This window comes from Phacochoerus africanus, chromosome 2 (genome assembly GCF_016906955.1).
Source record: "Phacochoerus africanus isolate WHEZ1 chromosome 2, ROS_Pafr_v1, whole genome shotgun sequence".
In the NCBI taxonomy this organism is placed as follows: Eukaryota; Metazoa; Chordata; class Mammalia; order Artiodactyla; family Suidae; genus Phacochoerus; species Phacochoerus africanus.
Window position 1 is genome coordinate 152,167,042 of NC_062545.1, and position 27,478 is coordinate 152,194,519.

Consider the following 27,478-nt stretch of genomic DNA (forward strand, 5'->3'; position numbering starts at 1 on the left):
TGTGTGTATAAATCTTTTAAAAAACCTACATATTTAAGATAAGAAATCATGTTGTATACTTCTTTTTTCTGTAATAGATCTTCTATTCAATTATTGGTGTAAGAAGGTGGTTCTTATTTGGGATGATGTCAGATAATATGAGATTGCTCATTTTAACTCAACCCTGGGAAACGAGATTTTCCAGTTAATATGTGTTTCTAGTATTGGTGAATCTAACACTTATCTCAAACTACAGTTCACTTTAATATATGAACAACTATAAATGTTCAGCTTGACTTGTTCTTGGAACTAGACTATTCAAAAATTTCCATTTATCTCATTTAGTATATTACTATTACAGGTGCACAGCAATGTCTCTTAGTTAACATATATCCTCTTTCCCCCCAGTTTTATTTGGATCAGAATCTACTCAACTGCCTTTTCACCTAAAAGATCTAATTGGAAAGTTAATTCAGTAGAGAAGACAGCTGCGTCTATGAACTTACTATCAGTTGGGGATAAAGAAGCTGGATATTGGAAGAAAGAATATATTACAAAACAGATAGCATCTGTAAAAGCAGCTCTAGCTCGAGTTCTCAAACCAGTCAACCCTTACACAGGCCTCCCGGTTAAGACCAAAGAGGCCCTAAGGTATGCCTGTCTTCCTGAGGTGGGCATATGGTCACCCTGAAGACTGTTACACAGCTAAATATACAGTTGCTTTAAAAAAGAAGGTGGAATAAGCCCAGAGTAGTATGTATGTAGGACATATGTGCAGTTTATGTTGTGAGGGACTGTTTGATACTGTGTGTGTTCTTGTGTATCTGCAAAATACATAGTATTTTCCTGTGCTTTATATATGGTCCAAAGGTTTATGAAAGGCAGAAGCAGCCTAATCAGCTCTAGTGCAGCAGAAACCGTCAGGGCACCCTCCTCTGGGCAGCGCTTCTGTTTTATTTGTCTCTGTAGAGAGCATGGGACACACAGCTGTCCCACGAGTGTGTGTTAGGTGAGGAGAAAGGTCCTAGGAGAGAACTGTGAGTGACTTGAAAATCCATGTCGGGCATGTTCTCAGAACTTTGGCTTTTAGGGAACACAGTACTTTTAGAGATGGCATGTGATAGACTGTGGGTTTGGGGTTTTTTTGTTTTGTTTTGCCACAAGGCAAACATTTTTGCTTGCTTTTCTTTCTTCAGAATATCTGGTTTAGGTTGGGTAATTATAGTGAAAGAAAAAAGTGGAAAAGAATACACTATGGAGCATGTTGATCTTTCCATCAACGATTCATCAGTCACGATTGTGTGGTATGGCAAAAACTGGCCGAGTCTTGCCACACTGTCAACCTTAGATTTGTGTGGGGTAACACCAGTGTTTATGGACCGGTCTAAAATCCCCACCAAGAACAGGTAAGTACTGATTCAGTAGAACTTTCAGGTGATAGCATCTTATATGTAAATACCAATTAGTAGTACTTTTGTCATTGAAAAATATCACTGGTGTATTTTATTTTATTGCCTTTTTTTTTTCTTGCTATTTCTTGGGCCGCTCCCGCAGCAAATGGAGGTTCCCAGGCTAGGGGTCGAATCGGAGCTGTAGCCACTGGCCCAGGCCAGAGCCACAGCAATGCGGGATCCGAGCCGCGTCTGCAGCCTACACCACAGCTCACGGCAACGCTGGATCGTTAACCCACTGAGCAAGGGCAGGGACCGAACCCGCAACCTCATGGTTCCTAGTTGGATTCGTTAACCACTGCGCCACGACGGGAACTCCTCACTGGTGTATTTTAATTTGATTGCTTCCTCAAGCCTCTCTTTAATCTGGATCACTCTAGAATAGGAAAAAAAATGGGTTTATCACAATGATGGTTAAACCTAAGCTTGGCTTCCTCTTTTGGTTGTCCATAGCTTAGGGAATGATATTCTCATAACAATTTCCTGGGTGATTGATGGCTGACCTTTTGAGGATTTTAGTTTTAACCATCGTAACACAAAGATATATAAAACTATTATGTTTTCCATTGTTAGTAAATGATACAGTAATCATGATTTAAATATTAGATCATAAAGTCATAATTACTAATTTTTTAATATACTTTTCTGTTGAACTTGCTGGATATGTGGTCTTGTGCAGGTGACTTACTCTCTTGGTGCCTTTCTTATCTGTAAAATTGGGTGATGACAGTCATGGTGTAGCATTTAGCATGCATGGCTGCTGTGAAGATCAAGAGATTTCATTGTTAAATGCGTAAATCAGATACATGGGTGTCCTCTTGCTGATGCCCACTGAGTACTTATTAATGTTCTCTTATGAGGTGGCTTTTCCTTGGGTTAATACTCATTACAAGGCTTTTGCTTTTCCTAAGAAATCTCTTGTGCTCACTTTCTCACCACTGGTAATTTTCTTCTAAAAGCTGACCTGTGGCGCGTGTAGTATCCTGACTTCCTGAAATAAAATGCACAACCCTTATGAAGGTGGTAGCTGCCTCCTCCTCCTCTTCCAGCATTGATTTACTGTTCTGGCCACTTCCCTTGTGCTCTCGGCCCACTCTGACTTTGTAGTTCACGTCCCAGGCGTTGTTCTCACTGCCTTATATGCTGTAGCCCCACCTGTGGGCTTCATTCTCACTTCTGGACCACCTACTCTTGTGTCATTCAAGGGATTTCATCCTTGCTCATTGCTTCCCTCCCTGACCTAGTGCTGTGTATTTAGAATCTACTTCTGATCTGATCATAGTGTTGTGTAGGGTTTGAGGGGGTGAGGCTAGAAGAGGTTCTTCCTCTTCAGCTCACTGCTGCCTGGGCCATAGAGTTGACAATATGGGGGTGGGCAGGGAAGAATAAGATAATTGGTGAGAAGTTTGGACTTAGCCATTTTGCCTTTTATTTCTATGGGTTGTTTGCCCTTATTAGCACCATGTGATTAGCATGTGGTTAAAAGTTCTTTTAGAAACACAAAAGAGAATTGACTACACAGAGATGCAAAAACTCATTTTTCTTTCTCCTTTCTTTTGATGGATGTTCAAAGACCTCGATGGCATTCTTTAATTGCAAAGTATGACCTGAGTCATTTAACTGAGTCCACCATGATTGGCTGTGACAGGCTCATCCGGATCTTCTGCCTGAACCCTGGCCTCGTGGTGGGGCTCTGGCAGGTAAGCACAGGGTTTAGCTCATTAGGCTCTCACTGACTCTGATGGCTCCCTCCTGCCACCTTCCTGCCCCCAGCTACCTGGCCCTGTACTCTGCTGTTCTGCCCTGCACATAGCGCAGCTGGCTCCTACCTGAGTGGTTAGGTCACCTGACTCCTTTAATAGCCTGGGACTTTCCCCTTTCTCTTGCCAGCCAGTCCACATGCCTGCCTTCTGCTGCTTTCTCATCCTTCCTCTGCCAGAGCATCTTCCTGTGTGTTTGACCCCAGGCCCCAGTGGTCAGGAGTTTCCTTTCCCACCCGCTGAGGCTTCTTGTCCGCTGGCTTCTCCTCTGGGGCCATCTTCTGGCCAGTAGCTTCAGTATCCTGAGCTTCTCAAGCCTGCACCTGTGGCTGTGAGGATGGTTGATTTGTGTCTGCACACGATGACCAGGTAGAACCAAGGTCTCCACAACAGCCTCCCCAGCCTTTTTTTCCCTTGTCCCACTGTAGCTGTTAGGTCAGCCTTTGTTCCCTCAACGCCTCCATGCAAGGTGGCTGGGGGCCAGGCAGCACTTGCCTTGCTCTGGGCTCTTGAAGTGGTCATTTGGGTTGGCTGAGCAGATTGCCAGGACCTGGTTGACCTGATTGTCCTGTCAGCCACTGGAAAAGGGCAGCATCAGTTCACCATCTGGGTCACCTACACCTGCCAGGGCAGCTGTGCCGGGAGGAAGGGTGTGGCTCCTGTGCGATCCCATGTCCCGTTGCCCAGCCTGCAATATGAGTGGGCTTTGTAGGTCCAGCAGGTCCTCAGGACTGACCTTGTGAAGGTCTTACCAGTGGCATCTTTATCTTGGAAGAGTTTGAAACAGCCTAGAAGTAACAGTATGTCTTTTCACAGTCATCGCATGGAGCACAGCACTTTGGTGTTTCACAAGTGCTAGGGTGTTAGTCCTGGTACCACATGCTCTACATATTTGGGTGCCTTGTGCTCCTGCTGTTGGTATGACACATGATTCTTATTAGACAGTGATAATGCGCTTGCTCTGCGGTAATCTTAGAGTTGTAAGAAAACTCATGTATCTGTAAGATGAATGTGCTGAGCTCTTCACAGAGACCTTGTGAAAAATTAAAATATTTCAGTTGAAAATTGTCTTCTTTTAAATTACCTTTTCAGAGGGAGGAAGAACTGGCTTTTGTTATGGCAAATCTTCATTTCCATCACCTTGTGGAGAGGAGCACATTAGGCTCGGCTGCTGTGTATGTATCTGTATGTGGTGTATTGTTTTGTACAGTCAGTGTAAAGGATTCGTAGTTAATACCTCTTACTATCCTGAGAGTAGCTGCAAAGCATTCTGTTTTTAATCATTACACATACGCCAACAGGCATAATTACTTAGCTGTTGCTAAAATAACTGGATTATCCACAAGTAGCTCTTTGCTTTTTTTGCTGGGGTTAGAGATGCCGCACTTCATGGAATGTGATTTGTAGGGCAGGGTGGCTTCCTGGCTACAGGATGCCATTGCCTCCAGATGCCTCAAGTTCTTTGCACTAATGTGCATTTTCATGCCTGGGAGGCAGGCAGACTTGTGCCCACTGGGTCTGGCCTGCAGATGTGTTTTTACTCGGTGGGTACAGCGTGTCTATTAATGAACTTGATGGTTGTCAGGTGAGGTTGTGCTTTCTGTTTCACTGCAATTCTCGCCCCTCCCCTGGGGCTGAAACTCCCATGTGCCTTTTTTAAATTTATTTTTTAACCTGAAAAGCTCCTGAATGCTTCTGAATTTGTTACCTTATGTCGTAACATGTTTCTTACTGAATGAAACCCTGGTCATCCTGGCTTTGGGTCTTTTGCTGGGTTCCTGAGTGTAGGTTTGTTTGGGACATTTTCCTGCTGAATGTTCAGGCCTCTGGACACCAAGACTGTGGGGAGCAGAGCTGCTGTCCCTGGGAGGGTCTCATCTCAGTGCCATGTCCTGCCTTGGTGGCCTGGCAGATGCCCTGGGAGCCCACATCTTTCCCTGTTTGTATAGAAGGTGGTAAAATGAACTCAGGGCTGTTCTTGTGAGCCTATGGTATTGAACGTTACTGGAAATCAATAAAAGGTTGATGGGAGCTGGTGCTTTGAATGGGTGTTATTTTTTTAAAGAGTATTTCCAGTTCAAGGATTTACCTCTGATGTTGACAGATCGCATGTATGTTTTGTTTTGCTTTTTTAGCCCCTATGAGCTGCCTCCTCATACCCCCTTTTTGGATGATAGCCCAGAGTATGGACTGCATGGCTACCAACTCCATATCGATATGCACAGCGGGGGAGTTTTCTGCCTGTGTGGTACATTTGACAACCTCTTCACCAAGAAAGGTGAAACTCATTGAGTTTTGTTTCACTGTGAAATGAAAAGGCTGACGAGGCGAGGGGGCCCATTTTTCTATCTAAGTTAAGAATCGCCCCAGACTGGCCCTCCATCCACTGAGACCCCTAATCACCAGGACTGGGGAGGTTCCTCAGCCAGATCTCTTCTCTTCAGATGCTGGCTCCGTCTCCTCCCTCACCACTGCCCCTGCTCTACTTTTGGAATATTCTCTATTCAGCCTTCTCCTGATACTTTCCTTATTGCTTTGCCCCTCCACATCCCCCCACCTTCCACCCCCGATTTCTTCTCCTCTTTCTCAAAGGAATTTGATAAATTTGCCAATAGGGCAAGTGTAGGGCCCATCCAGGATAAGAAGAAAGAAAATGAGCCCTCTGTCTGTAACTCACCAGCATTTATCACTCTCACCAAGGCTGAGACACAGACCGGAGTAGATGGAGGGAGGGGACTTCAGCCAAGAGGAGGGAAAGAAGGAATGCAGCTTGCAGTTCTGGCTTCTCTGATTATTTCGTCTTGGTGTCATTCCTCTGCATCCCATAAACTTGAAATTTGATGTAGAGACTTGCATAGATTCAAGTTTAACATTTGTTGTAACTGGAGTTCCCGTCGTGGCGCAGTGGTTGACGAATCCGTCTAGGAACCATGAGGTTGCGGGTTCAGTCCCTGCCCTTGCTCAGTGGGTTAACGATCCTGCGTTGCTGAGAGCTGTGGTGTAGGTTGAAGACGCGGCTCGTATCCAGCGTTGCTGTGGCTCTGGCGTAGGCCGGTGGCTACAGCCCCGATTCAACCCCTAGCCTGGGAACCTCCATGTGCCGCAGGAGCGGCCCAAGAAATAGCAACAACAACAACAACAACAAAAAAAGACAAAAAACCCCCCAAAAAAACAAACCCACATTTGTTGTAAGACTATTTTATAGGCAAAATTATGTACTTCATTTCTACATATATTGTTCCCCCAAATTCTTTCACCTAATGGATTTGACATGCATTAAGACTCCTTGCCTAAATCAGTTTTTTTGAGTTTAGAAAATGGTGATTTTGAAATTGTGTCATTAAGTCCACCTGGGTTAGCTGAGCTTTTGTAAAGATCTTTCCCTCATCAACTGGGTGAATTCTTATAATGGCAGAATGAATGTTTTAATCCTTTCTCTTTTAGCCACCAATTTTCAGATTAGGAAATTGATGTAATAGTGACTTCCTAGGGTGGGAATGATTTTTGAGGGTGTGCTCTCCTCTCTGTCTTTCTTGTGTAGTGTCACTTTGGACTCTTGGGGTTTTTTTAATTCAATAATTTATAATAAATTACAGACATTATTCTTTGTGAAGCTAACATTGTCCTATTTGGTCACAGGGATATACTTCAGGCTGGTTTTTGTGCCATTTACATACACTTCCCTCCTTCTCTGAGTCTTCTTTGCATTTGGTTCGGAAGATATAGGTTTTTCTGTGCTTATTCGCACTTTTATAAGAATATGCTAAATGTGTATATTAATATGGGGCGAATTGACAACTTTGTTGTTGAATTGTCCTAACCCAATAATGTGGAATATCTGTCAATTTGTTAACAAATACTTTTGTGTCTTTTGGGAGTGTATCAGAATTTTCTTCATACTAATTTTGCACATTTATTGAGATTTTTAATAAGTCATCTTTGTTACCTCTCTTCTGATACATATTCTGTTTTGTGATGTCTTTATGTGGTTTTTGTCTCAGGCCACTGCTGATCTCAGAGAATGCATTGGGAAGTATTCCTAACTGTTGAATTTTTTGAGGATTTTTCATAGAACTGGCAATATTTCTTTCTTAAGTGGTTAGTGGAATTCACCTGTGAAGCCATCAAGACCTGAAGCTTGCTTTGTGGGGAGATTTTATTTTATTTATTTATTTATTTTTATTTTATTTTATTTTTTGTCTTTTCTAGGGCTGCTCTTGCGGCATATGGAGGTTCCTAGGCTACGGGTCTAATCAGAGCTGTAGCCACTGGCCTATACCAGAGCCACAGCAATGCGGGATTCGAGCCGCGTCTGCGACTTACACCACAAGCTCATGGCAACATTGGATCCTTAACCCGCTGAGCAAGGCCAGGGATTGAACCCGCAACCTCATGGTTCCTAGTTGGATTCGTTAACCACTGCGCCACGACGGGAACTCCATGTGGGGAGATTTTAAACTACAGTTTCAATTTCTTTCATAGGTGTAGGGCTATTTAGGTTATCTATTTTTTCTTGTGTGAGATTTGGTATTTTGTATCTTTCAAGAAATTTGTTTAAATATTAATTATGTTAAGATTGATCAATGGGTTCAGTGATTTTTCAACCTGCTCCTTCTATCATAAATGTTTATTAGACGATGGATACTTCTATCTAGTATTTTATTAGAGATTGCAAAATGCCATTCTGCCATTCCTTCTAAACCTAGAATTAGCACTCTTTTGTAAAGAAGTTTTCTCTTATCAACTATTTAGTTGCCATAAAATATAATTGATATAGGAAAGGCATGGTACATGCTTGATTCTTTATTAATTCACAGAATAGTGATTAATGCTGAAATAGTCTTTAAAGACAACTCGTAAGGTTTTTTTTTTGGAAGAAGAGTATTAATATGATTTCATGGATTAAAATTTAAACCTAAAATATAAGTTATACATTTTAGTCTACTTGCAGTCATTGCTCTTATTACTGTTGTTGTGATGTTCAAATTGTCCTGTCATTGGTCATTTGCTCCTGTTCTTTTAACTTGACTCTAGTCATCTTTGGTAATTTATTTGTGTTCTTTTTTTCTTTCTTTTTTTTTTAACTTGTTTGTGTTCTAACACTGCAAGATACCTCAAACTCTCCTTGCTGTTTCCTGCCCAGACCTGGAGCTGGCCATTCTCCCTAGGAACTGTGGTCCCTTTTAGTTCTCACACTATGGTGTTTAGAGACCATGAGCTGGGTCTTGGGGATGGACATTGCTCTTGGGTTTTCATTCCTTTTCAGTGGGCAGAGCCTTGAACTTTATAGATTTTTATTAGGTGTAGAAATAAATCATGCATTCATTTAAATTACAGATCTTAGCATTTTTAATGAACTTTTTTTGGATATATACTTGCATTTCTTATGCTGAAAGCCTTTGTTCCAAACAATATCAAAGTATATAATGATTTCAAACAATAATACTGATATTATTACTAATAACCTATTGAATGTTCTTTTAATTAATATTTTCCTTGTGGTTCTTTATGTGCTTAGGATATATCATGTTAGAGAGAAGTAAGTCACCTAAAATAATTCTGCTCTGTGTGGTTATGATATTCAATTAGAGTAATTTGTTTCAGTTGATTTTTTATTTTTCGGGATTGCTTTGGTTCTATTTTTACATTAAAATATTACATACCATATTTATATGGTCCAGAGTTGAGGTTATAAAACAATGTGGTTCAGAGATGTTTGCTTCATTTCTGTTCTTTTTCTCTCTAAGGTTTGTTCTTTAAATGTTTCTATACATCAATATATTCACGCTTCTCCCAGTTTCTTAAAAAAGTCATACTACACTCCCTTTTAAGTTTCTTAATTTTCCCCAATTAATAATATATTCTGGAGATTATTTTTTAGAATGAAATACAGATCTTTCTCTCTTTTGAAAACATCTATAGGTAGGTAGTTCATTAATGTCTTTTTTCCATGGTTTACAGCCTTTGCTGTTACAGATAGTGGTATAATGAATACATAGTGAATTGCCTTGTTCCTACATCACTTTATATTATGCTAGCTTATCTCTGGGATACTTTCTTAGAAATAAGATGGCTAGCTCAAAGTGTAAATGCATGTGTAATTTTGAAAGACACTGGCAAATTCCTCTCTGAGGGTATTTCCAACTAAATGAGGAGTTAATAAAATGTTTCCACTAAGTATGTTTGTTTGGTATTTTTGTTATGTGTTCTTACAAATTAAGAAAGTTTTTTTTTTATATCAGGAATGATTATTAAATGTTATCAAATACATTTGGGCAACTATTGATATATTTTTTTCTCCTTTACACTTTTTTTTTTTTTGGTCTTTTTGCCTTTTCTAGGGCCGCTTCCCACGGCACATGGAGGTTCCCAGGCTAAGGGTCTAGTTGGAGCTGAGCCGCCAGCCTACGCCAGAGCCATAGCAACTCGGGATTCGAGCTGCGTCTGTGACCTACACCACAGCTCATGGCAACGCCTGGATCGGTAACCCACTGAGCAAGGCCAGGGATTGAACCCGTGGTTCCTAGTCGGATTCATTAACCACTGAGCCACGACAGGAACTCCCCGCTTTACACTTTTAATATAGTGGATTTCATTACTACATTTTCTGTTAACATCCTAGAATCTCTCAGCCTTTCTTGTCATATATATGCTTATTTTTAAGCTACTAGTTTAGGTTATTTGGTTTTTACTCTTTCCATTTAAAGTCACAGAATACCTATATTTTTCATTTTTTAATTTTAAAAATCTGTTTCTGACCCAGTTAAAGTCAGCTTTTCTACTTTTCATTGATTCATTTTAGTTTGTATGATTTCCTAGAAATCACCTGTTTTCTTTAGGTTTATTTTGACCCTTTTCTAGCTTTCTGAGTTGACTGCTTAGGTTGTTTAATTTTCACACGTTCTTGTTTTTCTTTAGTGCTCTTTTAGCTATGCTTAGAATTTTGGACTCTCAGAATTAGAAAGGGACTGAAAGGCAATCTGGAGACTGACCTCTCCTAGGCCTGAATTTGCTCTGCCCAGAATCAGCTTATGCACTTTTGGGAAGGTATGAAAATTCTGCCTTTTATTGAGCCCCAATTACTTTCTCTGTACTTCAACCCATCTACCTTTATTCTGTTATTTAAAAGTAGAGAATGAAATCTCATTCCTTTTCCCAGTGTCACTGTTGAGGGGACTGCTAACATGCCCCTGTCTACACCAAAGGCACACACTCAGGTGCTCTGGCTGGTGTTGGCTGAGAACTTGCTCTCTTGCACCATGTCCTCTGTGCCCTTCACTTCCCCCATTTCTTTCTTTCTTTTCTTTCTTTTTTTTTTTTTTTGCTTTTTAGGGCCACACTTGTGGCATATGGAAGTTCCCAGGCTAGGGGTCGAATCAGAGCTACAGCTGCCAGCCATAGCCACAGCAACGCAGGGTCTGAGCCACGTCTGTAGCCTACACCACAGCTCATGGCAATGCCAGATCCTTAACCTATTGAGCGAGGGCAGGGATGGAACTGACATTCTCATGGATACTAGTTGGATTTGCCTCTGTTTCACCACAACAGGAACTCCCACTTCCAGCATTTCTTACCTGACAGCATGTCTGTTCTCCAGGGCCGGGTCAAGGTCTGTCTTGAGTGAGGGAGTAGGCTGCCTCAAACTTTTGAGAAGAAGAACCCCCACCTCATTCTCAGCAAATACAGCATTATGTTGATTACACTTTGTATGCGTTCCTCACACCTAGGCTGTGCCCTTGATGATGATGAGGATGATGGTGACAGAGCGTTTATGGCCCCTCGTCATCGGTTCTTGCTGCATGTTTTGTATTTATGTGAATCTTCATAGCAAGCCTGTGATCTTACCGTGTCATTGGTGGGGTGGCTGAAGCCAACTGTGGAGGCCAGTCTCAAGCTCCATCTGCTCCTGAGTCTGGCTCCAGAGCTGAGGGTCTTAAACCCTGGGCTCCTGTCTCCTGTGCACTAGTACTTTCCAGTGACCTGCTTCTGGGGTGTATCTGGTATGAGTGTGACCCTGTCTTTCCAAGGTATTGGCATCTTAAGGGCCCTTCTCTGCTGGCCTGTAGGGCCTTTCTCTCCTGGCTTGCCGAAGTGCCATGGAAGCCAATTTTCTGTTAATGCTGACACAGCCCTGAGAGGGTTATATGATTATTAGGACATGCAAGAGGGTGAGTAAATGAAGGAGAATGGAAAACTGTGATGGAATAATTCACCTTTCACCTGTTTCCACAGTGAGAAACATTTTCACCCTAAGACTTGAAAAAGACTTCTGTGGTTCCTCTCTGTGCAGTTCTGTGACTAGCCATCAGCAGAGGGCGCTCTTGCCATCAGAGTCATCACATTTTCCAAAAGTACAAACCAAATGTTCTCTATGATTTTTGAGAAACTCTCCTGTGGTACCTGGTGGTATATTTAGTAAATTCCAGCTATGTCGTTGCGGTAGGGGATGACAGCACTGTGCCTCTGTTTTTTAAGAACACTTTCTCCCTTTCAAGGATAAAATATTTTATCCTCATGTTCCTAGAATTGAGAGGGCTCTGTCTACTGCCATCAGCATCCTGGCCTGACTCTAGGGAGGTGGCCTGTAGGGAGTGGCAGGAAGTAGAAGTAAAGGGGATGAGGCAGCCCCTTTGTGTATTTGGTTCATTCATTAACAAATAGTCACTGAATGCAAGAGGTATGTGGCCACTCCACAATAGGCAGGAGAAGCCTGCCAGGCCAGGTCATCTGGTCCGGGAGGGTGGGGGAGGGGGCTCTGGGGTTCCTTCAGGGCTCCGAGGAAGGGTGGGCCAGGAGGAGCTGGGAATGGTGTAAGGCAACTATTGGTGATGGTCAGACAGGCTAATGGAGAGTGGTCCAAACTCTGTGAGTAAGGGTCCTGTAGTGGACAGGACACAACATTAAATATGGTGTAATTGATGAACAGAGTCTGGATTTGGCCATTTTGTAGGACCACTTCCAGCATTCCATCTTTAATAACTTTGCAGATGTACCAGTTTAGTCCAGAAATTCTTTACAGTTCTAGTTAAAAAAAAAAAAAAAATCCCAACTTGCAAAGTCAAGTCTAAAATCCATTTAGAAATATACATATGCATATAAAATGGCTGATAAAATTTTTGTTTTACATTTTTAATTGTGAGATAGTATGTTTTTTATGAATGATATGTGTTTTAGACTACCGAAAAACCAACAATTAAAAAACCAATGTAGGCACCACCCAGTTTAAGAAATAGGTTCTTACCAGTGACTTTGAAGCCACCTATGTGCTTCAAAGCACCTCCATCCCTTTCTGCTAATTCTGTATTGTTCCCTTGCTTTTCTTGTCTTTTTTTCTTTCTCTTTTTGTAATTGAACTTTTTTGTATTTTTAAATGACACATAGAGATATGAAACAAATGATCATAAAGCAGACCCCTGTGTGACAACCATCCAGCTCTTGACTAAAATTTGAAAATAATAAGAGAATGACTGGCCTTACTAAATGTTAAGCACACAATGAAGCCACCGTCACTGAGAAAGCAAGGCGCCACTGAAGCAGCAGATACCCAGTGTGTCGACACGGCATACACCTGCTACAGTCTCAGATCCTCTTGTCAGATAAATACTGGACTTGTAGGAATTAGCTATTTTAATCGTACCATGATATGTCTATAAATCTGAGCATTTCTTCATCCTTTAGGGGATATGTATGTATTTGTTTAGAGTGTTAGTATAGAATACATTGTATAGAATAATTTGCCTAAGATTGGCTTAAAAGATCTCTAGAACTGACTATGCAATCAGCAGTCAATTCATAGGCAGGGAATACAAATAAAGGGTTCCTGCTATGTTTGTATCCAGACACAACAGATCAATCCCTGCGAAGCATTAGGAAAGAGTACTGGCCACTGGATGCTCTCTGTCTCTTGGTCACAGAATTTTCTCAGAATAAAATGTCTCTTTGTTCTGTTTTATTAACTCTATCTCATGTTCTTTGCTGCAAGATGCTTTGAATTTTTTGGGGGGGGATTACAATACATGTTATTGAGATCAAACTGGATGACCCTAGTTAGTTCTTGGAGCTGGGGTGTGATCCTTGGGACCCAGAGGCAAGGCTGGTGCTCCAGATGACCCTGGAGGGCTGAGTGCCCGCAGGCTCCCTACTTGCCGTAGACCTTTGTGGCTGCAGCTGATGCCTCTGGGCTTTGCATTCGTCTTTGGTGGCTCAACTCAGCTGGTGACACTGCTGTACTGTTCTCCTTCTCTGCCTTTCGGTCAGAGCAGCTCCTGCTGGTGGCTCCGCCTGGCCCTCAGTTTCCTAGAGCAGAGCTCAGAGCCCGAATGCTGGGCCTTGTTGTCCCTCAGTCAGACATGGTCCCGGGAAGGACTTTCTCCCTCTCAGCACTGCTGACCATGAATCCAGAGGATCCATGTCCTTCTTTCTCTGAAGCTTTATTTTACTTGCTTCTCCTTTGACCTCTGTCATATTCCTCCCCCAGTGGCTCGGGACATTTTCTCTCTTTGTATTTTTATGTTCTGCCACTTTGACAAGTCATGGCTGCATTAAGAATGCTCTTAAAGGGAACAGTAATACCTTTTTTTTCAAAGAAAAATTCATGATCCCCGAGTCTGTCCACATTTGTAACCTTCTTCTTTGTGTATGGACACTAAAATTAAACTAAAAGGACATTTAGATGAAAACATATTTTATTACCTGAATTGGATTTATAAGAGAAATGATTTATGAGTGAAAACTTGGAATGTGGATTTTCCTGTGCACATTGTTTTCTGTTCTTTTGCAAATGTGAATGGACCATTGGATTTGGGTCCCCAAGCCCAATCCAGGTTTAGTGACCTCCTGGGAGGACTTACAGGACTCAGGGCACAGTTGTATTAATGGCTAAGGTGAGGGACTGACCCACTCCTATCAGAGATGGATGCGGAGGTGGGAACACTCCCAAAATCCATTCCTAGACGCCAACCAAGGGCCACCTTGTAAGCAGGCCTTTCTAAGAATAGATGTCTCAGGATGAGGGTGGGTGCAGCCCTGTGGAAAAGCAGACCAGAAGTAGTCCAGTGTGTCTTTGAAGTGTCAGTAGAGCTTCAAAAAGAGCATGATCAGCAGTACAAAGTATGAAAGAATGTGTGTTTTTTGATCTTTGTATCAAGCTAATTATTACCAATTTTGAGAAGCTGAAGGAAAAAGGTCTACAGCATCTCGTAGTCTTTTTATCAATATTGAGAGAGAAATGTTGAAGCAAAGGGAAAGAATTTTTAAATAACTGAATATGTGGTTCTGTCATTTATTTGAGTTGTTATAAAAATGCCTTTAAGAACAAAGTCTTTTTCTTATTATAGTATTTGAAAATTCTGAATGTATGGAAATTTGTAAAGAAGCAAATACAAATCATTCAAGGACAACTATTTATATTTTGGTTCATTTTCAGATCTATATCTGTGGACCACATTGTTTGAACAATGACTGCTTTTTCTTCATCTCACTAAATAGTCTTTGAAAAATTAGATTTTTAGAAGTTGTATGACACCCCATTGTTTGGCTTTATCATGATTTATTGATTCATTCTTCTTCTGTTGGGCATTTAGGTCTCCATTTTCATGACCATAGCACTATTATCTTCGGCATTATTTTGAAAAATATATGATGATTTGAGAAGTGAAAATGACATCTGATCATTTTGCATTTGCATATGTTGAATGTTAGGTGAACTGTTTAAAAAAGCCTGTCGAGGTTTGTGGTTATAGCAGCTACCGGCTAGGCTGTTTTTAAGGGGTGTCTTCATTGGCTTCAGCCTCAGACAACCTGTCCCCAGTGTGCTACGGTGTGGTAACAAGAGAACCCACCACATAAGGCTCCTCAAGGACTGAAGTGAGGAAATAAGGAGGGTTCTAGGAGGTGGACACTTTGCTTGTGTTGTCTTGTTTTTATATTTTCTAATTGATTTTTCATTTGTTCATGTTTGGTTGATTCTGTTGTTTTAGATGTTTGCAAGATTTTTTTTTTTTTGCTTTTTAGGGCCACACCTGCGGCATATGGAGGTTCCCAGGCTAGGGCTCGAATCAGAACTGTAGCTGCCAGCCTACGCCACAGCCACAGCAATGCCGGACTCCTGACCCATTGAGCAAGGCTAGGAATCGAAGCCGCAACCTCAGGGTCACTAGTCAGATTCGTTTCTGCTGTGCCATGACGGGAACTCCTAAATGTTTGCAAGATTTATATGAGTTATATTTGTTGCACATTATTTTCTCCATTTTGTCTTTTGCCTTTTAACTTGGTTTATATTGTTTTGGATCCCTCAGAAGTTTTTAGCTGTATGTAATTTGTCTTTTTTTCATGTCGTTTCTTCCAAAATTTTTACACATAGAAAGCACTCTCCAAGATCAGGCGAATATTCACCTATGTTTCCTTTAGATCATTTCTCTTCATCTTTTAAACCCATGTTTCCTTTTGATTTAATATAAAATCATACACAGCCTGCAGATTCCCGTGTTTTGCCTCTTAGGATTCCTTTTTTTCTGCTGAGGATCTGTGCCCCTTCCTCTTGTATCCCCACTAGGTAGGAAGATATTTCAAGCTTTGCTTGTCTATATTGTTATGAAAATGTGTCCCTCCCCCAGTGTAGACATTCTTGCTAATGAACTTTTATAAAAAATCTTTGTTATCTCCATCCATTTATTCTTTTAGTTACATCCAATAATCACTTGGCCAGATTTTAAATATCTTATTGGGATATTGATCAGATTTATATTCAATGTGTACATTAATTTGGAAGGAACTGATGCGTTTTTGTTTAGGGTTTTGGACTATCCACTTATTTAAGTTTTCTTCACTGTCCTTAGGAGAAATGTTTTTTATATAGTTCCTGCACCTTCTCATTTTGTGTTGCCATTGTGAGTAAATACTTTCAGATTATGTTTCCATTATCCATTTGCTAGATTTGTTCCCATATCCTATAGAGATTCTGCAATATACTTTTCATTAAAATACTGATTAAATAATAAATATTCAGTGCCTTACTTTGTAAGGCCACAATAGAAAATATTGAGGGGTTTGAAAGAAGTTATGGGCCTTAGGAACTTTTTATCCTACAAAAATAGGGTTGTTCTGCTCTTCAGCAGCAGAAACTGGTAAGCCCAGATAACCTCTCTTTAAGAAATTGTGACTTTAAAAATTTTTATTGTTTGTTTGAGCATATAGCATGTTATCCCATTTTTATTTTTGTGATTCCAAAAATAGATACTTTTTTGTTCCCTCTGTTCCTTGATAACTAATTACTTGCTATGTTTCTAGGTCAAATTATCCTCCCTAAGCATTTATAACAGGAAGGCATTAGAAACAGTACAGTACTTTCTATGTGGTGATTATCCAGAAAAATTAGAACTGATAATTCTTTATAGTATTTTCACCAGTGGTTGTTGGAACATTTTTCCTGTTTTGTCCATTTGGTGACCCACTATGACAAATCAACATTACAGATCGCTGTTCACAGAATGGGAAGCTGCAGTCTCCATACACTGTATGTCAGAGCTCAGCAGGGTCCATGGTACTTTCCCTGAAGCAGGGATGGGCGATGTGATTTGTGTGGCCCAGTGCAAAATGAAACTGTGGAGCTCCTGGTTAGTATATTATCAAGTTCAGAATGGTGACAGCAGCACTTAAAATGAGAGGAGTCCTTTGCAGACCACACAGGTTATGGCCCCCCGAGCCAGCCCTGCTGGTAACGCAGGACTCATGAGGAGGACCCCTGGGTCTAAGATCCTTTATGTGGACCTTTTCCTCCTCTTTTGCATTTGTGGACACTTCTGTTTGAGATTTGACCTCAAATTTTGATCTTTCTCTCTGGTGATTTGAATTCTTTTAATCATTTAGAAGGAAGGATATGAGTTATTTATATTTTTGTTTCCAGGGATAGTGATTAAATACAATCTTAGTCACCCTCCTTGCTCACTGGGTTCACTACCTGTTATACTAAGAAAAATGCTTGTGCTTTCCATTCTTCCTCATCTGCCATCACATTTTCATGGTATCACAGTCTTTTTGATGTCTTGTTTTTTTCCTATTTCAGAGAAAAAGACGTCTCACTTACTTTCCAACAGATTTCCCAATTTCTATTGCTAAATATATCTGCTCCTACCTGTTCAGGGACCTTTATTTACATTGGTCTCTTAGCTCTTCAACATCACAAACCTGTTTTCCATCAACTCTTCTTCCATTTACAAATGTATTCATGTTTTCTGATTCAAAAATTATTTTAAAAGGAAAAAGAACTTATGTATAGATTGAAAAAAAATTATTTTTTGGTTGAAAGCTACCTAGAACCTAATTTAATACCTAGAATACCTAACCTAAAACTGGCTTAGCAAAAAGGACTCATGTTGAAAACTTAGGGGAGGTCCTATTTCAAGTGCAGTTTGCTGGGTGAGCTCATTGCCTGTCGCTGGGGTTGGCTGTGTCCAGCAGCCTGTCCGTCCTTCCTTCTCTCTCCCATGCTGACGACTCTTGCTTTCTCCACCCAGGGCAGCTCTGACTGGCTCTAGATCCCACCTCTAAGGCCAAAGTTCTTCCTCCCAAGCTCCCCCCACAACCCGCTCAAGAGCCTCTTGGCATCTCCTTGGCTCTGCTGGGGTTAGACACCATCCCTGACTCAGTCAGTGGCCAGATGGATTGGGTTCCATGATGGAGCTGGCTTCTCCCACTTGAAGCCCAGGCACAGACCTGGCTGTGTGTCCCTGGTTACTGGAATATTCTTAGCAGGGAAGCAGAACAGGTGTTGGAGACCCACAAACTAATATCCACATATTTTCCCTTTAAATGTCTTTAGAAGGAGAAATCTAGAAAAAATTTATGCTCAGATGGACTGGACTGATAGAAAATTGGTCCAAAGGCAGAAAAATTGAACCAAATGTTGTGAAAATACTGGCGTGAACCTTTAAATGCAGCAATAGAAAAAGATATTTATAAGCACTATTGAATTGATGAACAATGAAGTTTTAAAGAGTCTAAATACACATTTCTTCTCTTTTTTTTTTTTTTTTTTGTCTTTTTAGGGCCACACCTACAGCTTATGGAAGTTCTCAGGCTAAGGGTCAAATTGGAAAATTGGAGCTGTAGCTGCTGGCCTACCCCACAGCCACAGCAATGCGGGATCTGAGCCCCATCTGTGACCTACACTACAGCTCATGTCAATGCCGGATCCTTAGCCCACTGAGCAGGGCCAGGGATTGAACCCGCATCCTCATGGATACTAGGCAGGTTTGTTACCATTGAGCCACAATGGGAATTCCAATTTATTCTCTTTAAAATCAAGTTATTTGTCACCAATATCAGGAATGATACTACCAGAAAATGTAAGCTGTTGAAGTCCTACTTAATATTAAAGAAGTAGAAACCCTCCTTCTCAGAAGATTGTAAGAGATTTTATTGATGACATCATGTCCACCAAGATAGAAGTTGTTTGGTTCCAGGCTTGAAATGAGGATGCAAATTGTTCAGAAGATTTGAAAATTCTATTTTCCAGCCTTCCACCAGGATAGCTCCAATTTATTTCACTTTTGCAGCCCACGTAGCAAAAGGAAGTGGAAGCAGAACTGATCATTGTCATGTTCAGGGACCTGATCTATGACTAGTCTGCGGTCTGTGACTGTATTTAACCATTTACATCTTATGTATATCAGGGGCTTGGGAAGTAACAGAGGTATCTTGGAAATAATTAAGAAAAATAGAAAAACCATGTATATGCCATTGGGAGATTTATGCCTAACAGGGAATGGGAGATAGTACAGGTTTTCTCTCCTTAAAAATTAGTGCCAATTCCATTTGATTATTAGAGTCTAATGATTGTACCATCTTGTTACTAATTATTACTTTGTAGCCTCAGGCCTCTGCAGCTGTAAATTGTTAATACTTTGTGGCAAATATTTTTGCGTTTGTAACATGGTCTCCCTACCTCTTTTATCTAGGACTTACACAGACATCTGAGTGTTGTTTCCTGATGGCCATTTATTTGTGTTACTAGTTGGTCTCCAGATGGTGGTCTAAGGTTCTGTCTCATTCAGTTTCCCCTCATTGGGTTTATCTGTTTAGTTAACCTGTTCTCTGCTGTCCTTGCCTCAGGCAGTTTTAATCTAATTTAACCCCCTTCCCTCGTCTCTGTTTGACCTAGGAAAATCAAATCACCAATCTCTTCTCCTCACTTTCTTTACTTCCCTTTTTTTTCTGTGTTCTATTTATGATGCAAGAAATGATCTCTAGTCATAGCTGAGAAATGAGAAATGTTATCAGTGGTGCCATTAACATGCCACGGAAGATACAACCTTTTATTCCAAAGACCGTGGGTTATTTTAGGAAACAGATCCAGTATATTTAAATGTGCAAGTGTGTAGGGTTTAGGAAAGGAAGAGATGCTGTGGAAAGAAGGATCTTGTCAGCCACAGAGGTGACTGGTGAACTCCCTGAGGCAAGGAGGATGAGGCATGATCTGAGGACACAGGTGGGCATGTCCAGGGTTACAGGTTGGATAGGAAAGGAGGAGCCAGTGCACACGCAGAGGGGTCTTCAGAGGAAGGTTGCAACTAACTCTATTGAGTGATGCTCTTTTTTTAACTTTCTGACATACTTTCCAACTTGGGAAAAATTACAGAAATAGTACAAGAACTCCCATATACGTTAGCAAAAATTTTTTCCCACTAGAAATTAGTTTTGCTTGTTCTAGGACTTTGTATAAATGGGATTGTACAGTGTGGGTTTGTGTCCAGATTTTTTCTTTCAGCGCAGTGTCTCTGATATGCATCTATAATGATGTGAGGTTGATAGTCATTTCTGTTTATTGATGAGTTGTATTACATTGAGTGAATAGAATTTGCTTACCTCTTTTACTGTTAATAGAGAGGGAACTTGGTTGTTTACTGTTTTTGATTATGAATAAAGCTGCTATGGAATTCTTGTGAAAGTCTTTTTTATGGGCATACAGTTTCATGTTGCTAAATACCTAGCACTGGAATGTTGGCTCTTAGGGCAGGTTTATGGATTAAAAGTTGCCAAACTATTTTTTTTCATGTGCAAGAGATTTTTGTGTATTAGAAATTTCCAAATTTCTTTTTTTTAGAGTGGTTTTACCATTTTACACTCCTGTGATCTGTGTATAAATGTTCTGGTTGCTCCATATTCCAAGCAACCATGATGTTATTAATAGTCTTTTAAATTGTAGGTGATCTGGTGTGTGGTGTTGATTTGCATCCCCTAATGGCCAATAATGTTAAGCACTCAGCACTCTTTCACATGCCTTTACCACTTGCATGTCTTTTTTTGAAGTGTCTTTTAATATTTTTTTAAATTAGTGTTTGTCTCTTTATTCTTTAACCATAGGAGTTCTTTATATTTTCTGGATAACCGTCCTTTGTCAGATATATGGTTTGCAAATACTTTCCCCCCCAGTTCATGGCTTGTTTATTCATTTTCTTAATAATATCTTTTAATGATCAGAAGTTTCTAATTTTGATGAAATCAAATTTGCTATTTTTAAATTTTATGGTATTTTCTTTTTTTTGTCTTAAAAACTTTTCCTACTCCAGGTTATGGATCTTTTCTTTCTTCCAGCTGGTTTTATGGTTTTAGCTTTTATATTTAGATCTATAATCCATCCCTAATTAATTTTTGTGTGAAGTATGAGGCGGGGATTGAGGTTCATTTTATTTTTCCATATGAATAGCACATTTCCACACCATTTGTGGAAAGGCTTTCTTTTCTCATTGAATTATTTTGATGTCATTGTCCAAAATCAGTTACTTGTAAAAGTGTTGGTGTGGACCCATCTGTTCTATGTTTTTGATCTATTTGTGTGTCTTTATAGTAATACCACAGTGTTTTGATTGCTATAGCTGTGTAGTAAGTCTTGAAGTCAATTATTTTTTGTTTTTCAAGATTGTGTGGCTATTTTAGGTTCTTAGCATTTCCATATGAATTTTAGAATCAGCTTGTCACATCTTACTATTTATGTATTTTTAAATTATTAAAATTCTTGCTGGGATTATGACTGGGAGTGTATTAAGTCTATATATCAATTCAGGTAAATGGATGTCTTAGCAGTGTTGAGTCTTACCATGCATGAACATGGTATGCCTTTGTTTTCTGTGACAGTAGGCTTGGCTCTTTAGATGTAGTATTATTGTTGAGATAACACATTTAAAGTTCTTTAGCAACCTTAGCTTGGCATTTATAATAATTTACCCTATAATGTTACTATTTACTATTAGTTCCATTAATCACAACTTTCTATTTTTATCTCATTTTGCTTGGCTTGGAGCTTCACCATGATCACACAACTGGTAAATGCCTGGGTAGGGTTTGAAATGAGGTCCTTATGACTCTGAAGTCCATTCTTGTAAGTGCATGTCACTGGAAGCCAAGGGTAGTGAGCTTCGAGTTGTATTTCTCTGTGTTTGGAGGATGGTCTTAGGTGTTGGTAGGTTAATTAGAGTCTCTAGCCATCTGTTCTGAATGGCTTAGGCAGCCCAGGAATTTATTAAGGGGGTTTTAGCTCACGGTCTGTCTGAGAGAGTAGGTTCTGTTTTTCTGTATGTGTGACACACTGCAGCTTCTCCTGTTGTACTCTGTAGTTGACTCCAGGGTGCTGTGCATGCCGGCTCCAAGGAATGGGGACCTGCACCTGCCAGAAGTGGTTTTCCTTCTGCTCCCTCCTCTACTGCTCACTCTGACCCAGCTGAGCAGGCGTGTATCTCAGCAAAGGAGCCAGGCCACCCATGATCTAGTCAGAGAAAGGTTGAGGATGGGAGGTAGTGAGCATGGAGAAATCGGCAACAGTTTGGGGAGCTCTGTGGTCCCCAGTGCATACTATCTATGCATTCATAGATTTTTCTCTATTGGCAGTGAAATGAAAACAAAACTTCATGGGACTCTAAATCTCCATTATTTTCTCAGCTAGTAATTTAAACCAGTAGGTGATCCTGTTTCCCTTCCTTTGTATCTGTTTTAATCTCTTGTGACATGGACTCCAGACACAGAGCACAGTGTGGGTCGTGTTTTCAATGCTTACCAGCAGTGTGGCCTTGGGCTAGGCAGTCTTTACCTTTCTGCCCACAGCATTCTCACCTGTGAGCTCGGAGAATCACTGTGTAATTAATAGCACTTTTCTAAGGTATTTTTTTAAAACTGCTTACACAAAGTGCTTAACACATGCTTGGTGTCCAATAAATACTCAAAAGATGACCTATATTTACACTTACCCTCACACATGTGTTCTGTATGCAGATTGCTTATATGTAGGAAGAGCATAAGCTTTTCTATCTTAGAGATTGAAGCAATTACACAGGGTCGGTGGAAAGGGCTCTGACCTTCTAAGATACCGCAGTGTTGTAGTCGTTCTGAGGGAGGATGTCTGGTGGTAACAGAAGAGCACCAGTCTCCCTGCAGAGACTGCATATTTATTAACTCAGACAAATGCCATTGAGCTGATTTGTTTTTGGCTGATGTGCCTTGGGGTCCATTTTCTGTGGAGTCCTAAGGACAATCCAGCAGTCAGAGGCCTCTCCATTCTGCGTGTGGCCTGGCAGTGACTCAGGGCAGAGCAGGGCCACATCTGCCCCGTTTAGGATGTCTTTACTGCACCTCTTCTTGAGGTGAGGGTAGGGATGCTTCTGGGAGGGGTTGGTGTCACCTTGGGAAGGGGCAGTGGAGGAGGGAGTCTGGGCTACCTGGGTCCTTGGACCAGAAGGGCTGGCAGGCTGCAAGCTGGCCCTGCACTGCCTAGGGGGCCTGCTCAGAGCCCATGTCCCCCTTCTGGTTTTTCAGCTGCACTTGTGTGAGGATGCTGTGGAGAGTTTCTAGGGTGGGGCTCTGGCTTCCCAGGCAGCTTGGCTTTGTTTGTTTTGTCCTGTGAAATAAGCAGTGTAGGGTCAGAGGGCATCTGCTCCATCCATGACTCATATCTCACCATGTTCAGGTGTCTCCTCTGAATCCTTGTGCCTGGGAAACCCTCCAACTTTGTTATGTGTGGTGCTGCCTTTACAGGACACATTCAAGTGGGTGTGTGAGGCTCAGCCATCCAGCAGCCCCTGGGCATGCGTGCACCTGGGCTGTGACAGCTGTAGGTAGTGGGGCTGCTCCGGGGCAGCTCAGAGCTGGGCTGGGAGGGCAGGGCTCTGGTTTCAGCTCTTGGTCAGCAGTGCCAGGACCTCCAGGACCTCTGCGTGTGCTTGTTTATATGTTCCTTCGAGGGTGCTGTGTGCTGGGCTCCTGCCTTTCCTCCTCTGTTTCACCTGCTCTCACCCTTCCTTGCTTTGGACGTCTCTCCTCCCTCATGTTTGATGCCCTTTCTGTGCAGTTTTTGGCATCTTAAGTTCCATATCTCTGGTTTTCCATTTTCCTTCCTGTTTGTTTAATCAAATCAGCAGAATCCTTGCCTTGTAGGGACCTCTCCATCAGTGACAGGGTGGTATCCTGGTTCACTCCTGGTATCTGCCCATCTCACCTTTGAGACACACTCTTTCTCTGCCTCTGTAGCTCAGATATGTGTTGTGCTGCCCTGGCTGCCAGCAGACCTGGGTCAGCTCTGCAGGAGTTCCCCTCATCCCCAAATGTCATGCTGAGCTACATGAGGCTTCCTATGTGGAGCAGCAGACTGAGGAATCCTGACTTGTTGTCCTGCATCAGATGTATATAGTAATTTTAAATATCTTAACTCTTTCCAGGATACATTGAAAATGAATATGTGAAGCTCATTGTGATAAGTTTTAAAAATAGCACAGAACACCTACCTCTTATTGGAAAAGTTGGCCTTTCTTGGAAAACTAATATTTTTGATGGCTATATAAAGGTAATTCATTGTCTTCTTTTCCTAAAGTACCTGGTTTTGGTATAAAAACATGTCTGTTGGTGTAAATACACGATGCTGCTTTGAAAGTCTACGTGTGTTGTTCTGGTGTCTGAAGACTCTGCATGTCCTCTTGGCCAGTGACAGGGAGTTGATTGATCAGATGCTTCCTAAGTGCCCTGTTTTTCGCTGAGCACGGTGGACTAAGTGGGTAGGGGCATGGAGTCCCATTTCCCAGCAGTGTTGACTGTACCCCTTCATTCCCTCCCAGCCCTTCTAGCTACTTGAGGAGAAAGAGTAGAGCTGTAGGTTGGACCAGGCAAGTAGCATTTACTCAAAAGTTTCTTAATTACTCATACAGCAATTTAAAGTTTATTGCAGTTATAACTTCCAGGATACAGATTATTTCCTTGGACAGTTAAATCAATTTATACCTCTGTGAAAAACTAGGTACATGGAGGGGAGAGATGATGTGGCTGGGAATCGGCAGGGAAGAGGCTCGTTTTAATGTGGTACCTGTGCCCAAGGATCCCAAGTTTCCTGTTACTCTCCATCTGTATTTTGTGGGATGAGCAGACTTTCACAGGATGGGTCTCCTGGGAATGTGCAGAGCCTCCAGTCTCCTGGCTTTATTCTGCTGTATGAGCATGGACACCTCATCAGTGTGAGTAGGGTGATGGCCGAGGCCAAGAGCAGTGCAGTCACTGAGCATGATAAGGACTTCATTGTCATTACAAAGCCTCTGTCAAGCCGCTTGCTGTTTGGTGTAATAGATGTTTTATTAATTCCGTTTATCTGTAAACAGGTGTTTAAACTTTGGTAGATTTATCACCATACAGAAGAATATTTTTCAAGTTCTTGAGAGCACAGACCTGACTTTTTAAATTGGATTTAGATGGGTCTTAAAAAAATATGTACTAAAATGCTGTACTCACAGTAGACCTCTACGACCAAGAAGGAGTATCAGCACAGCAGACTTAAAGGGTCAGCATAATTTACAAATAATATAATTCATTTTGTGTTTCTTAGTAATTGAGAGCAGATATGTAGGGGCGAAAGGGGAGCATTGTAATTGTACAAGGAAACGAAACTTTACCCCAGCTCTGCCCATTAGAAACACGTCCCCAAGGGAACTTTATGTGGGGCAGGTGAGCTACATGAGGGACCAGGCCTCAGAGCATTCCCACAACCAGTGCAGCAGTAGACTTCCTACAGCGCTGCTCACAGGGCTCACTCACGGGAACTGAGGGCAGCGCTTGAGGGTACACTCTGGCAGTGATCATGCAGGTCGCTAAACATGCAACTCACACAGGCAGGTTTGCAGCAAAACAGGGTTTCAAGTCATTTATGCAACATGCATTTATTGGTACCGATTGCTGCATGTGGACCACAGAGGTTCAGTGATGGACAGAGCTGACCTGACTCCCTCCCTGCCCTCCCTCCCACCCACACCCAATGGAGGAATTTCTTGTGCTTTGCACATGCTGTTCTCTCTTCTGTGATTTTGTTCTCTTTCCTCTTACCCCTCCTCTTTCATCCTCTTGTTCATCCTTCCTGCCGGGGCTTCATCTATGCATTTATCAGACCAGGCCTAATTGGCCATTTTGTCCTGACACTTACAGGTGCTTGTGTTTATTTTGTAGAGTTGCTCTATAATGGATGTAACTCTTTTGGATGAGTATGGGAAACCCTTCTGGTGTTTCAGTTCCCCAGTTTGCATTCAATCCTCGTCCAGGCCCTCTCACGGCCCCAATTTCTTGGGGGAGACATACCATGTGGACTACGTCGACTCGGAAGGCAAGATGCACGTGGAGCTTCTGTGGCTCCAAGAGACGGAAGAATACCTTATTGTCAGCCTGGTGCTTTACCTGCGTGTAGCAAAAGTAAACCATTGGTTTGGGACGAAATACTAAGCGTTAGCTGTACCTGGCCAATTATTGTTGTTATTTGTTTATTTTGGACGAACCAGTTTTGTTTGTGGTGTTTGTTGGAAGTTAAAATAAAGCAGTAGTCTGTTTGATGTCCTCTTATTTCACATTAGAAATCATGTTTCCTGACTGATGTTAATGTTTAGAAGATTAAGTTAAATTTTAAAAACATGAAAGTAGTACGTCACAGTAGAAATTCATATTAAATAAAAGAAAAAAGATATTTGCTTCTATCCTGACCTAACAATTGAAAAAACAAATTCCACTTAAGCATTTGATCATGTGATAAGCCTGTGTGTGTGTGTGATTTTTTTCTTTATTGATTAGAATCCCAAATAAGGAAATATATTTAATTATGAACTTCATAACATTCATTGCAATTAGAAAGTGCTTTATTCATGGCATTTAGCAGCCACACTAGTATTCAGTAAAACAAAGTAAAATAGACAAATTACCTGTTTCACAAGGAAAGGTGCACATCTGGAATCATAAGAAATTGCTCTTCCTTAGAAGAGCAAAGTGTGATGCAAATAAAGTTAAGACACCCAGCTCTCCATCAGTGGTGTCGGACTGGGCAAATACTCCTCTGTAGAAATGCTTTAGTCTCCTAAAGACACTTGGGGTTCAGAGGAAGTGACATGCACCTAAGCATGTTTTTTTCAGGGATTTGGTTTTAAAATTGCTTTACATTGTATTGATTGGTTTTTGTTGTGTTCTGGTCCATTTAAAGTTATTCTCAGAAGTGATTTTTAAATGTGGTGTTGTTCCCGTGGGGCGTGAGTGATTATCCCCTCCCTATATTTCTTTTTCTTTTCTTATTATCTGGTCACTTTTCTCTTGAGGGTGTGGGTATGTGTGTGTGGGGGGGGTGTGTGTGTGTGTGGAAAAAAGCTTGAGGATAGCAATAAAAGATTTGGGATAGACATTTAAGTTCTTTTTTTTCTAAATGGCCATACCTGTGGCATATGGAAGTTGCTGGGCCAGGGATTGAATGAGAGCTGCAGCTGCTGGCCTGTGCCACAGGCATAGCAAAGTGGGATCTGAGCTGCACCTGTGACCTACACAACAGCTTGTGGCAACTCCTGAACCTTAACCCACTGAGCAACCTGCATCTTCATGGAGGCTACATTGGTTTCTTAACCCCCTGAGCCACAACAGGAACTCCAAGTTCTTGAGCAAAAAAACATGAGTAAAGGATTCCTGCTCTGAAACCATAGTTACTCTCTGCCCTCCTAGGTCTTGGCTGCAGCTGTTGGACGGGGAGACACCTGAGATCTATGTCACTTGTTGAGAGCACAGGGAGGTGCTACTTCCTGGACTGGGGCCAGGGATTGAACCTATGTCCTCATGAGTACTAGTTAGGTTCATCATCACTGAGGCACGACAGGAACTCCAGTTCTAGCACATATTGACTGATTATAGATAAAATATAGCTCTTTTACATCAGCCACCGTTGCATCATACCAGATAAATACTGCAATTTAAGATCTGCTGTTATGGATTATTATTATGACTATGATGTCCCCAGTGATGCTT

General features: G+C 41.4%; 1 protein-coding gene across 3 annotated transcripts in view; it reads left to right on the forward strand.

The window, feature by feature from the left end:
• FBXO15 (F-box protein 15) overlaps window positions 1-26,031 on the forward strand; it is a 40,365-nt gene extending 14,334 nt beyond the window's left edge. For 2 of the 3 annotated variants that reach the window (XM_047766964.1, XM_047766965.1), the window contains exons 4-10: window positions 388-630; window positions 1,176-1,385; window positions 3,004-3,130; window positions 4,283-4,365; window positions 5,326-5,468; window positions 23,893-24,017; window positions 25,658-26,031. In XM_047766964.1, the coding sequence (XP_047622920.1) occupies window positions 388-630; window positions 1,176-1,385; window positions 3,004-3,130; window positions 4,283-4,365; window positions 5,326-5,468; window positions 23,893-24,017; window positions 25,658-25,927 (1,201 nt within the window). In that variant the 3' untranslated portion in view covers window positions 25,928-26,031. The remainder of the gene's footprint in view (window positions 1-387; window positions 631-1,175; window positions 1,386-3,003; window positions 3,131-4,282; window positions 4,366-5,325; window positions 5,469-23,892; window positions 24,018-25,657) is intronic. The other variant, XM_047766966.1, reaches the window with a different exon arrangement.
• The last annotated feature ends 1,447 nt before the right edge of the window (window positions 26,032-27,478 follow it).